Source organism: Cladophialophora psammophila (assembly GCF_000585535.1).
Source record: "Cladophialophora psammophila CBS 110553 chromosome Unknown aczJe-supercont1.20, whole genome shotgun sequence".
NCBI classification, from domain to species: Eukaryota; Fungi; Ascomycota; class Eurotiomycetes; order Chaetothyriales; family Herpotrichiellaceae; genus Cladophialophora; species Cladophialophora psammophila.
In genome coordinates, this window is record NW_006912941.1 from 448,713 (window position 1) to 461,289 (window position 12,577).

The 12,577-nt window shown below is 52.0% G+C and overlaps 6 protein-coding genes across 6 annotated transcripts; 2 read left to right on the forward strand and 4 right to left on the reverse strand.

Annotated features, from left to right (window-relative positions):
• Positions 1-903: 903 nt before the first annotated feature.
• On the reverse strand, positions 904-2,031 carry A1O5_10542 (uncharacterized protein; the record flags this gene model as incomplete). The annotated part of the gene is made up of 3 exons (XM_007751118.1): positions 904-1,615; positions 1,668-1,789; positions 1,837-2,031. 3 exons carry the CDS (start codon positions 2,029-2,031, stop codon positions 904-906), a joined length of 1,029 nt encoding a protein of 342 aa, XP_007749308.1.
• A 2,619-nt stretch (positions 2,032-4,650) lies between these two features.
• On the forward strand, positions 4,651-5,467 carry A1O5_10543 (uncharacterized protein; the record flags this gene model as incomplete). The annotated part of the gene is made up of 2 exons (XM_007751119.1): positions 4,651-4,758; positions 4,814-5,467. The coding sequence occupies 2 exons, from the start codon at positions 4,651-4,653 to the stop codon at positions 5,465-5,467; spliced, it is 762 nt and encodes a 253-aa protein (XP_007749309.1).
• A 298-nt stretch (positions 5,468-5,765) lies between these two features.
• A1O5_10544 (uncharacterized protein) lies at positions 5,766-6,338 on the reverse strand (the record flags this gene model as incomplete). The annotated part of the gene is made up of 3 exons (XM_007751120.1): positions 5,766-5,879; positions 5,902-6,299; positions 6,323-6,338. The coding sequence occupies 3 exons, from the start codon at positions 6,336-6,338 to the stop codon at positions 5,766-5,768; spliced, it is 528 nt and encodes a 175-aa protein (XP_007749310.1).
• Positions 6,339-6,853: 515 nt separating this feature from the next.
• Positions 6,854-8,534, reverse strand: A1O5_10545 (CAMK/CAMKL/CHK1 protein kinase; the record flags this gene model as incomplete). The annotated part of the gene is made up of 2 exons (XM_007751121.1): positions 6,854-8,375; positions 8,440-8,534. 2 exons carry the CDS (start codon positions 8,532-8,534, stop codon positions 6,854-6,856), a joined length of 1,617 nt encoding a protein of 538 aa, XP_007749311.1.
• Positions 8,535-9,101: 567 nt separating this feature from the next.
• Positions 9,102-9,757, forward strand: A1O5_10546 (ubiquitin-conjugating enzyme E2 C; the record flags this gene model as incomplete). The annotated part of the gene is made up of 3 exons (XM_007751122.1): positions 9,102-9,217; positions 9,271-9,603; positions 9,658-9,757. The coding sequence occupies 3 exons, from the start codon at positions 9,102-9,104 to the stop codon at positions 9,755-9,757; spliced, it is 549 nt and encodes a 182-aa protein (XP_007749312.1).
• A 400-nt stretch (positions 9,758-10,157) lies between these two features.
• On the reverse strand, positions 10,158-11,563 carry A1O5_10547 (uncharacterized protein; the record flags this gene model as incomplete). The annotated part of the gene is made up of 3 exons (XM_007751123.1): positions 10,158-10,966; positions 11,137-11,203; positions 11,363-11,563. The coding sequence occupies 3 exons, from the start codon at positions 11,561-11,563 to the stop codon at positions 10,158-10,160; spliced, it is 1,077 nt and encodes a 358-aa protein (XP_007749313.1).
• Positions 11,564-12,577: the final 1,014 nt, after the last annotated feature.

Genomic DNA, 12,577 nt, shown 5'->3' on the forward strand with positions numbered 1-12,577 from the left:
GCAGGCAGGCAGGAGGCGGCCGGGGGAGGATGGAGGGAAGATCACAGCCAGTTCCTTAGCGACTTAGTGGTGTTAGTGGGAGGGCTCTTACCTACTGGGTAGTGCCACAAGTACGGGGTACAAGTAGTGCGCTAGGCACAGCTAGCACCGCTAGCGGTTAGTGGCATTATGGACTAGTGGGGTGTCTACCCAGGACCTGCTTACTCGGTACCCAGTACAGTACCTATTACTGAACGCTTCACCTGCCCGTGTGGATGCAGCCTTGCCCGCTGCCAAAATAGTCCAGGCCATGCGAGGCTGTCATTGAGACCCTCGCATCTTTCATCCAACAGCAAGGCCAGACTCCCGACGCATGTCATCAAAACATCCCTTTTGTCACTTTCACAAGAGACACCAACAAAAACGAGTCAACAAGTCTGAATTGGCCAAGCAATCGATCGGGCTCTGGCATTCCCTAGGTACTTTTCTTTCCCGGGAAACCGTCCACCTCGCGCGGCATCTTTCCGGGGCAAAGATATATATAGGCCTTTTGGCTTTTGCCTTTTGCTGGGCTTGCTGAGTGGCCAATCGGTAACTTAAATCCATTTCCACTTCATCAACCTCCCTTTCTCGCAAAGAAAAAACATCACCACCGTCTGCGAAAAACCACCCGTGGCTTCACCACGTCCTGTGCATTTGGACATTGTGGCGGCTGGCCCGTTGAGGCGGAAATTTGTCCTCCGGTGACGTGTGCGAAAATGGATCCCAGCTTGATTATGCTACGGACGAAATCTTCTAACAACAGCTGCACTATTAACGCATAATAAAGAATAGATCATGATTTGAACATCCCCCCATTCCCGCTATTCCAAATGCCCCAGTTCTCAGTCGGTCAATACCAGAGATTGCATCCACCTGCCCTAATCATACCCCATCTCCGAAGAAATTACCTTGCATGCTTCCAGCCGTGCCACCAGTCAGTCTCGTGGTCAGATCTTGATCCCAAAAATATCTCTGGCTTGTTTGGAGAATGACCTGTAAGCTAGCATCTGCACCACTGCATACGCTCTTGATTCGCCGTCCCAACAGCCACGCTGGAGAGCCATCTCCCCCCGTTGCCATCAACATGGCAGCAACCCAGATCATGCTCGCCCGACGCTCATTCGTGATTGGGGCGATAGGCTTGCCAACAAGGGCCATGCAGTGAAGTCGTTGAGCCCATTCCATCACCGAGTAGATTGCCGCACCGTTCATGAAGATGCAAAAGGAAAACAGGCCGAGGACCAATAACCGTTCCGTCTCCTCGAGCTGCTCCTGTTGGAGCAGGTCGAATGCCCGAAATGCATCCAACGTCATCGCATGCACGGTGGCTGCACTCTTGTCCCCGTCTACTCCTACCTCGGGAAGATCGGCCATCTGCAGAGCCCACTGGGTTATTCTTTCCACAAGATTCATGACCTGTACATTCACAGGAATGCTGGCAAACAGTTCCGCGAATCCAGGAGGCAACTTGGCCAGTCGAGCAGGGGATGCTGGCAGAGATTGGTGGCGAGCGTCTCCAACCATCGGCGATACACTCTCGAAGCCGGAGCTCTTGACATGATCGAAATGCCGGTAGTTCAAGAAATTTTCGAACCTGGGATTTATCAGCAATGGCATAGCTGGGCTAGGCGCGGCGCAACCCTTACTGGAGAAGCGGAATCTTCACCCACTTGCTCAATGATGGGGAGTCGATGCCACCCCTGAGTTGAATGATGTGCCGCAAGGCCCCAAGGTGAGTTCCCATTGCATCGATATTGTCGTGAAGAAGCTGAGCCTGTCATCAGCAGAGCTTAGATGCAATCAGGGGCATCTCACCTCAGTTCCAACCAGCAAAAGAATCGTCATCATAACAGCATCTGAGGCACAAGTCTCTGAAGAAGAGATCCTATTCCGGAGCTCTCGGATGACATCGTTCCGCCGGGACAAGAGCATCTCTCTCGCACTCTGATTTCCTGCCCCGAATCGCTCCCGCATGTCCGCCGCCCAAACCAGGACAGCATTTGCGACCATATTGTCATGAAGCATGACCCCGTCGAGGAAGTCTCCGGGTTCAAAGAGGATAGTTCTGCGGCGACGGTGTATCGCAAAAGGTGCATAACATTGGAATACTGGCAGATTTCAATTAGCTGGAACAGTGTCAAGGAGAGGAAGGACTTACAGAACTCAAACGTGGCATTTGGATCTAGCTCGTGGTCATCCCTGAAGTTGTCACCAAGATTCCAGTGCTCCAGGAGTTCGACGATAGTGTGGAACGCGGCGGTTCCTCCATCCGCGATCGCCCCGTCTGCAGCAGACCTGGAAGGAACAGATTCCGCCAGCATGGAAGGCTGTGCATTGGCTGATGACGACGAGGTCGACGACGAAGGGCGACGGTGCGCAGGCTGGCTACTGGCGTTTGGCGTCGGATTTCCGAGCTTCATCCGGTACATGTAGCCTTCCTGGGTCAGCTTGGACCTGACGGATCCCCAGGACGGGTTTCTGTTTTTCATGTCGTCCACTGTTGGGACTGTTCGTACTCAGCGAACTGGCAGTGCTTGGAAATTGATGTATCCAAAAGAGTTGGTCCTTCACAACTGGTAGGATTGGATCACGACTCTTCATCCCCCGACTGCTTCTATATAGCAAGAACAATGCACTGGTCGCCCAGCTGAAGTCCATGAGTTCATCTTCTTCCTGGGGCGAGCACTGGAGCATGCCGTGTTTGATCATCGCGGAGCCTTGCCAGAGTGAATTACCAGATCTGCGAAGTTGCGATAGTGCTGCTTCCCATTCTGTTCGTGGTGGGGAAGATGGTCTGTGATATGAGTTTCTTCTGGTGTGACCTTCTCCAGTCTCGTGGTCCCCGGGCCAAGTGACTGTATAAGTTCCAGCCACTGAGTAACAGAAGTCCCTCACCAAGTATTCGCCCTTGGTTCCCTCCCTCCCTCAAACAGCCGCATTCGCTTACCTAAAGTGTGGCATTGTCTAACAAGCCATACCCGATCCAGTGTTTGTCCACCTCCACCTGCATTGGGCTCGGCGTTCTGGCCCGTGCGCGGGACATGTCTCATAGGTTGGATTTGGTTGTTCCTGCTGAGCTCCCTGCAGCATTAGACTCACCAGGCGGTTTGAATGGCCTATCATCGCAGCCTCTCCAGCCCAGTGTCGGCGATCCCGTCGCGAGAGTCCTGCATGTGGTGAATTGCAAATAGCATTTTCGGTCAAGCTTGATTTTCTCTACCATAATCCGAATGTGATCAGTACTGGAATTTGTGTCAGCGTTAAGAACCCTCGGGTGCCTCCAGACAAGCTATGCAAATCCCGGATCCGGGAATTTAAGGCTGGCAACGGTTCTTCGTGGAGCAAAACCGAAAATGGTGGTTTGCGAATTGTTCGAAATGGAAGAGATTCTCCGGATAAAACAGAGACACGAGAGCTTGTTGAAGCAAATGAGGTAATGAACTCGGATCGGCTGCCTGTGATCGAGAACCTATAATAGGAGTCCGCGCTCAAGCTACCTTGTCATCCGATGATGATGGCCTTGCCATTGGCGCCGTCTTCAAGCCTGTGGTTAGGAGGGTTAATACTTGGGTTAGCTACTTGCCGAAAATCCAGACCACCAGAAGAATCCCAATGTATCATTAACCTTGGTAGGAACCCCCCCCCCCCCCCCGGATCCTCCACCACGGTCTATCGTTGGAATTCCGCTAGTTGTAATAGTCTTGGGATCCTTTAGCTGTATCCAAAACGGCGTTTGTATCACCAAAGGAATGATAACTGGCAGCAAGCGACCGAGAGAGTCTCGCGCAGAAGTGTTTGTAATGGTACTCGTCTAGGACAAATGAGGCAGATGTGGAGGCGTAGTTTATCCCACGGCTTTTCATATACAGCTCTGGAAGCGAGAATGAGCGTAGTTGAAATTGAAAGAGTAGATATTTGGCCGGCTGAGCGCGGTATCAAGAAAAGAATCGTTTCTCGACGAGGACGCATGGATGGTTTCTGGCCCCTTCTCAAGCAAGCCATTTCTCGCCATAGACCGAACGGTGATAAAGCTCGGTAGGAGTATGCTGATCCCAGGCCTCTGCAAGACGCTGAGCGTAGTAAGGGCCTCTGGAAGGCCCACGACCATCAACATTGAGCCAGGAAGTGCCCCAGAATGGGAACATAAATCAAACCGTGAAATTGTGTTCAACTTGCCCAAGGCAAATAAGAACGGGGTTTTTATACTCCCGTAAGGCTAATGGGCGTATCGGCCGCAGGGGCGAGGGTTTGCCCTAAGAACTATGAGATACGAAACACGAAGTGCAAAGGACCAAAAGAGTCAAGGGAAACCGAATCGACGAGGTGGCTGGATCTGACATGCGAGTATCCAGAATTCAACCTCGGGACATCGATCATCGGGGTGTGCTGGGCATGTGCTGGAACTCGGACTGCGAACTTGGATGCAATAGATCAATGACGCCTACCAAGTACATTGCACCATGAAAACTGTCACAAGACCCCTGGGCGTGCTGCTGCCCGCGTACCTTGTAATGTGTTCAGGTAGAAACAGTTCAAGATGCAGATGCTTATATGAGGCCGAATACTGACAAGGTCTTTGTCAACTTTCGACCTATAAAGCTAACCATTTCACGAGCCTCATCTTCAAAGATGCCTTCAAAGGAGAAATACACCCACCCGAAGCTCCGAGATGAGGTCAAGGAAGATATCCAGCAATCAGACAAGGGTGGCGCCCCCGGACAGTGGTCTGCTCGCAAAGTGCGTTCCAACGGCACTTTTCGCCCCAGAGCTGGAGACTAACTCATGTTCTCAGGCACAGATGATGGCCGAAGAGTACAAAAACCGGGGCGGCGGTTACAAGACGGACAAAAATGACCAGGACGAGTCTCAGAAGCATTTGGGTAAATGGACAGATGAGCAGTGGCAGACGAAGGAGGGAAGTGGACATGCAAAGCAGGCCGATGGCACTCGAAAGCGCTACCTTCCAAAGAGAGCTTGGGAAGATATGAGCGAGGAGGAGAAGGAAAAGACCGAGGAGAAAAAGCTACAAGGAAGCAAAAAGGGCAAACAGTTCGTGCCGAATACCCCTCGCGCAAAGTCTGCGAGGAAGAAAGCCAACAACGAAGAGGACGCCACCTATGAGAGGAGCAAGAAACGAGAGCTTGGGCCGGAGTCGCAAAGTCGCTCGAAGAAGCAAGGCAAACAGGACAACTTGCAGTCCGGGTCAGATTCTGAGAAGGAGCATACCAATACTCGTACCAAGCAAGAACAAGCATCTCAAAAGGCCGGTCAGAAGCGCGATCGTGGTCAAGACGCGACGTACGAAGAAACAACCGGATCCCCAAGAAAAAAACAGAAGAATCATGCCGGAAAATCAAAAAGCAAGTCCAATGGCTCCATAGCCCCAACGGACGCGCCAGCTCAAAACCCGCGTCAGAGTCGAGGCCGCCGGAAAAAGGAGACATAGCCCACTGGAGAGGGTGCTCGGTCGTGTGGTCGAGGTGCTCAAGGCGAACAAAGAAGTGAACGGCAAGCGGGCTAAAGCCATCAAGACCGTTCCACCGCATCGTACTGAAGAGCAACCGTTGCGAAAAGATCTGTGCGCGCAACCCAGCCAACGTGTGCTTTGATCGATCCACGCCCTCTGCTGTCGTCCATTGATCCGTTGTACTAGGTGCAATAAGAGGTTATGATATTCTTAGGATGTGGTTTGCTTTTCAATATTCTGGCAGTATTTTGGGCATCTGTTTTGAATATTGTCCCATCTATAGTTTGGCTTTGACAGCGCCTCCAGCTTTCGCGAGGATGGGCTCCATCTTCGTTGCTGTTGCGCTTGTTAGCTCTTCTCTCTCTCGCCGCCCAGGGTCGACTTGTCTTGCCTTTCATGACATTACCCCTGACCTTCAGCTTGCCGCTCATAAATAAAGTCTGCGCTTTTGTCTTTCCGGCGATCAATTTGCCAAAGTTTTCGTCGGATAGGAGGAGTGTCACTATTGCGCGTTTAGTCCATTCTGCCGTCTCTTCTTCCCATGGGATGTCGTGAAACTGACCATCGGCCTTTTTCCCTTCAGGGGCCTCGCCCTTGCCAACTTTTCCAGTGTCTTTGAGATCAATATACCATGCCTCTTCCTTGCCGCTGCTGTTGGTCAGTTTGAAGGCGAAGATGGCCTTCCCTTGCTTGACGGCGTCTTTTCGATCGGCGTCATTGGATGCGAGGGACTCGTTGATGGCATCAAAAGCCACGGAGGAAGGAAAGGCGTCTGAAATGCGCACGTCAGAGCTGCCGTGGTGTTCGCATTCTAGGAAAAGCTTGATACCATACCGTCCTTGAGAGACATCACGTAGCAGGACTCTGGGATCGAATGGAGAGTATTAGGAGACGCCGAAAGCTGGAGAGGTCGTTTACACAGAGAATGAGGGTACAAGAGGCAAGATGGGGACTTTGGAGACGCACGAGTGGTCGCCTGGATATTTAAAGGAAATGGATTCAAGTGTCGCATGCGGATGTGATCACATGGCGCGTGTCTTGATGAACGGCGAGGTCGGAAACCGAAGATGAAGTCATCTCGCGCTTAAAAAGACATGTGAAAGACACCAAAACGCCGAGGCCCAGTGGTACATATTATTCAACTCCTCTACATTTCCAAACACGGTACTTCGTACAGAGTATTATTACCCTGTCCACCATTCAGGGGACGGCTGCAAGGATTCAAATTCAATCATCTCAAGGCCTAAATTATAGTGAGTCCGACTTTTCCTGCTGCCATTTTGGCCATGGGTTGCCACAACCGATCGGAGGCCCCCATTGGCGTCTATGCTTTTGCATGCTATTTATCTGCTCCAAAACATCTTCTCAAAACTCTGGCTTGACGACTGCGTCCTGACACAGCACTGCCATCCGCTTGAAAATCCTCCTCCACTCCAAGGGGTCGCCTGAAGCCTTCACAAAACAGATCTCTATCAGTCCCTCACTGACCGTCTCCATCGCGATGTTGCCGCTCAAAGGACACCCGCGACTATCTTGCGTTTTCACCTTGACTACACACTCATAGTCTTGAGCCGTAGGCCGAGGAATATTTGGAGTCGGCACCCCTAGTCGGCTCAAAGCCTCTAGGACATGGGGCACGAGGAGATTCAGCGTCCAACCGGAATAGAATTTGGTCAGGCCTGAAGAGGGCAAAATGTCATGAAATCGCCGAGCCATCTGTGTCCGGCTCAGAGGGACGCTAGGGTGCGGCTGAAACTGTGACATGGAAGGCTCGTCTTCAAGATATTGTGCTGTTGACATCGACTGTGTCGCCGACGTCCGACCTGCTCCTATCTGAGTGCTTGCCATCGCAAAGTGCTTCGGTCGGTCCCAGTCGAACAGCATATCTTCTGCAGGCATTTCTGGCTGAGTTGATGAGAACCTGCTTCGCAGATTTCCATCAATTTCCGTTGCATCTAAATTGCGACTTCTCTGGGTCCCTGCAAATGGATCTGCATCAAAGCTGACATGGAGGGCTTCAAACATGTTCGTGGCCATAGTGATCGGGTCTTTCAGTCGACCTTTTTGATCCATAAATCTGTTCGGTCTTGTAAACCAAGGATGCCGGCGGACGTCCTCAAGGGAGAACCGCGTTTTGACATCGACTCTCATCATACCACGGAGGAGGGATAGTACCTCCAGTGGAAGCGAGTCCCACAGCTCATCTGACGGCTTCCCGTTGCTCTGGACATACTCGCTGAAGTCGTTCAGTCTCCCGTACTCGTCACGGCCCTCGACTGGTCTACTCCAAGGGGTATTTCCTGCAAGCAAGACGAACAAGACAACTCCACAAGACCAGATGTCCGCCATGTTGGCGGCGTACCCACTTCCTTTCGTGCCGGCTTGTGTGCCACACGACAGAACCTCCGGAGCAACATAAGGCGGACTCCCGCACAACGTCGTCGCCAGTTTCGTCCGGCCGTGGTATTCAAATAGGCAGGCCATCCCGAAATCTGCAATCTTAAGGTCTCCATCCGCAGATAGAAGGACGTTTTCCGGTTTGATATCCCGATGAGCCACGCCTTTAGAATGCATGTAGCCCATCGCACTAACGAGTTGCGTGAAATAGACATGTGCAATATCTTCAGCAACCCCGGCATCGGCTTCGATCTTGTCAAACAGGTCGCCTCCTTCAGCCAGTTCCATTGCTATCCAAACCCAGGCCGGGTCATGGCCATGGTCGTAAAACTCAATGATATTCTTGTGGAGGCCGATGTGCTTGTGTAATGATATTTCCATCTCGAGCTGCTTTTGTTTGATACGGCCATACTTCTGAGCGAAGTGTTTGTTGATGAACTTGACGGCAAAGACGGGATTGTCGGCGCTGAGAGGAGCGGCTTTCTTGATACTTCGTGAAATTGTTAGAATATCTCCGTTCTTCAATGCTGGACCGAGGGAAGGAACCCAAATACCATGCGTATGCACCCGAGCCGATGGTGGGAGAGACAATCCGGAAGGGCACCTGAGTCGGCAGAGGTGCCAATTGAGAGTGAGGGATCCCGTTCATGACCGGGTCTGGTGAGGATGTTCACCGTTTCGCAGGACGACGTCGAAGGCTATGCATTGACCTCGCCGAGTACCATGGTAGTGTAATGCACCCAAATGGTCTAGCAAGCGCAGCGCGCGTCGTGTGACAGACTGAGGCGCGAGAGAGGCGATGAATTGGCTGATCGCGACCCAAAGTGCGGCGCCGACGTCATTTTGGGGGCCGCTTGGGGCTGCTTAGTGGTGCTGTTACTGGAGCGACCAGGCAATGGGCCCCCGAGGATAAACAATGGTTAAGTCTCCGCGGTCCCTAACTATCCCTACCACTTCCTCAGGTGCAGGCGACTCTTACCAGCAGCAGCACGCGACTAACTCATCTACACTCTCGACCTTCGCTTTCCCACACTTTTTGCACATCTTTCCTATCTGTCTCTCTTTCTCATCCTCAGTCACAGTCATTGTGCTCCGTATTGCCGGTCTACAACCGCTACCATCAGAGCTGAAGTAGTCTAGACCATTCTTCCGTTTTCAGCATTCCTTTACGCACATTCTGGCCGTTTGCAGCTCGCAGCTTAAATACAACCCCAAGATGGATTTTCCAGTCGAAAACTCTCAGAACTCTGCTCCAGGACTCTCTACCATGGCTGAACAACAGAAACTCAGCGTCGTACCTCGGAAAGTAGACACCCAAAGCGTCACCAAACGGTAGGACCATCTTTTTCCTCACCAGGTCAAAAGCACGGACTCATCAGGCACAGGCTCCAATCCGAACTCATGGCCCTCATGATGTCCCCTACGCCGGGCATCTCTGCCTTCCCTGACGCCGATGGCAACATGCTGCACTGGACCGCCACCCTGGTCGGACCCCGAGACACAGCGTATGCAGACCTCACCTTCAAACTCAGCTTCGAGTTCCCCAGCAACTATCCCTACGGTGCCCCCACCGTCCTTTTCAAGACACCCGTCTACCATCCCAACATCGATTTCAGCGGTCGGATATGCCTCGACATTCTTAAGGACAAATGGAGTGCTGTCTACAATGTCCAAACTGTGTTGCTAAGTTTGCAGAGCTTGCTGGAAGAGCCGAACAAGTATGATTTTGCTTGTGTTTAGGAAGAGACGGCAAGACTAACATTTGTTTGCAGTTCGAGTCCGTTGAACAATGAAGCGGCCCAACTTCACCAGCATGACCCGGAGGAATTCCAGCGAAAGGTCCTGGCTCGCCATGAGACTCTTGAGGACTAAAAGTCGGAAGTCACTGCGAATGCAGCACGACCTTGGCCATTGCTCTGGAGTTCGCCATGACTGAACATGATGTTTACGCGCATACCCTTGCATTGGCTCTTGAGCGTTGGGCGTTGGTGCGAAGTCATTCTATTTTGCATTGAGGTGATGGAGCGGTTGGCCAATGCGTACATAAAGGCAGTGATGGCGAGGCCCGTACAAGCGACGGACGTCCTGGTGCTGGTCTGAAGGTTTATCCCGTTAAAGTTTGTTTCCACGCGTCCCGAGCACAGAATATACAACATGGCATCCTTTTTTTGCGCCCTTACGATATCCGGATCCACCAATCCTTCTGACACTCGCGTGTGACATTTTTGCCCTTGTGACACTCCCAAATATTTTCCCCTTACAATCCGCAGTCTTATAGTTCCTCTTCCACAACGAACCGGCTACTCCCATCATCCAAACCCTCAAAGAGTTCCACTCCCCAACTCTTACTCGGGTTGTTGAACCTCGACCTCTTATCCTGCTCGGTAGTCATCGTCATCTCTTTGTCGGTGAAAGTCACGTTCATCGACCCCAGGTTCTCCACGATCCGATCCTGATGCACGCTCTTGGGTATCACAATTGTCCCCCTCTGTCTACCCCAGGCGAGGATTGCTTGCGCGGGGGTGACGTTCTTTTTGGAAGCGAGGTCGGTCCAGAAGGGGTCCTCGAGGATGGGGGGCAGGTCTGGGTATTTGCCGTTGTAGGTGGGATTCATGTTGGCGAGGGGCGAGTACGCGATGACGGTGATGTTGTTCTTCAGGTGCCAGTCAACAAACTCCTGCTGCTGCAGGTACGGGTGTGTCTCGAACTCGTGCGCGGCCGGCCGGATCTTGCACTTTGCGAGCAAGTCATCTAGCTGGCGCGGCGAGAAGTTGGACACCCCGATGTGTCGCGTCAGGTTGGCGCGGACGAGCTCCTCCATGGCGGCCCATGTGTCGTGGATGCTGGTGTCCTGGTCCACGACCGTGCGGCCGGGATCCTGGTTCGGCAGGAACGCCACGGGCCAATGCATCAAGTACAGGTCCAGGTAGGGGACTTGGAGGTCGCTGAGCGTCTTTTCCAGCGCCGGCCGCACCAGTTTGGGCCGGTGCGCTGTGTTCCACAGCTTGGACGTTATCCAGTACTTTTCGCGCCGCGGCGAGGCAGAGCTGTTGAGAGTGCGGCCGACGAAGTCTTCATTGCCTGCATGGGATGGCGGGAAAGAGGAGTATCAGCCGTCCCTCTTTTTTTTTTTTTTTTTTTTTTTTTTTTTTGGTAAGTCTCGTGGAGACGGGTTGATGATGGATTTCAATGTATGTCAAGGGAATCCGCCTTGGAGCCTGCCTAGGTGTCCCAATTGCTATAGAACTTACCATACGCAGCGGCTGAGTCGAGATGTCTGTATCCCGCCTTGAAAGCATATTCGACGGCCTTCGTAGCCTATATGACGTTTTGGAGAAGCAGCGTTAGTTTTTTATTCTGTGAAGAGTCTTATAGCTAATCATGAAAACAATCGGTGATGTGGATTGAGTCAATAACGACGGCCAATGGATCGGGGCGAGCAGGTACGCAGGCAGTAACGCAGGTATGGAGACAGACATCTTCATCCTTTGAATTCCACAGCCCCAAACCGAGCTGAGGAATCTCCTTGATCGGGCCTTTCAACAAACGTTGCTGTTGGCGGTGGTGGTGGATGGCGATTTGGTCTTGCTCCGCCAAAGACGGACCAGGCAGAAATGTTGTCAGGAGACTGAGGGCGATGGCGACGGCCAGGAGATGCGGGGGCGAAGGGGACAGCATTTTTGAAATAATCAATCTATACTGCCAAACTAGTAGTAAAGAACAGTTTGGGAATTCAAAGTTATCTATGGATAGCCTCCCCCGGATTGAGACGAAGTGGATGAGTTATTGAAGTAACTTCGTATCCTACATATCGTCGTCAGCATTTGTGATAGTCGAACACCAATGTCGTCATGCGGAGAGAGGGCGCCTAAGCAAGCAATACTTCGTAACAAGTACAGAACTAGCCCGGATAACACCTCCGCGAGAGGCTAGCCATAGCTTCCGTGATAAGTACCGAGTATCAACTCGGGAGTCTTTCCTAGCACGGCATAGGTATCCTGTACCGGGTAATTAGGCGCTATTAAGGCTCGGAAAGGGGGCCGCAGCCTCGGCGGATTCATCCGCAAGGCTGCACCTTTACCCCATGCTTGTCCCTACATAAGATACTTGGTGGCTAGGAGGCTAGCTGATCCGTTGAGGATATTACTGTTTGATCACAGACAGGTTTCCGATTCTACGAATTTTGCACAACATCAAAGAAGAAAAGAAATCCGTGATGATGAATCTCTCCATTACACGTCCGCAGAATGCGTGGTGAGGGGGTTGCGCAGACAGGCACTTCTCCGTCAAGGTATTCGTTTCCGTCACTGCCAGTGCTCTGGCTAGTTTTCGAGTTTGCTTTGTAGATAGTACATCAGGCGCAGAGGCAGACTGACGCCTTAACTCTCACTTAAGATAGTATCGTAGATGAGGTCGTGGAGAAAAAGAGTCTGAAGCTTCAACAGTCGAGTCCGAGTTGATTCAAATGACATTTTTGTCAGACGTCACAAGCCCCCCCCCATCAGAAAATTGTCCTTTCCAGAGAACTGAGCCCAGACTGCGGAAACACACCGCCGGCTCAACTACCCTCCATCGGGCTCCCCCTGCGGCCCCTTATGCATTTGTATCCCAATTCATTTGCAAACTCTCTTTACCCCCTGACGGCGACGAGTGTTAGTCTTCCAAAACAGGAACCATGGCCTGTTCTGGTGA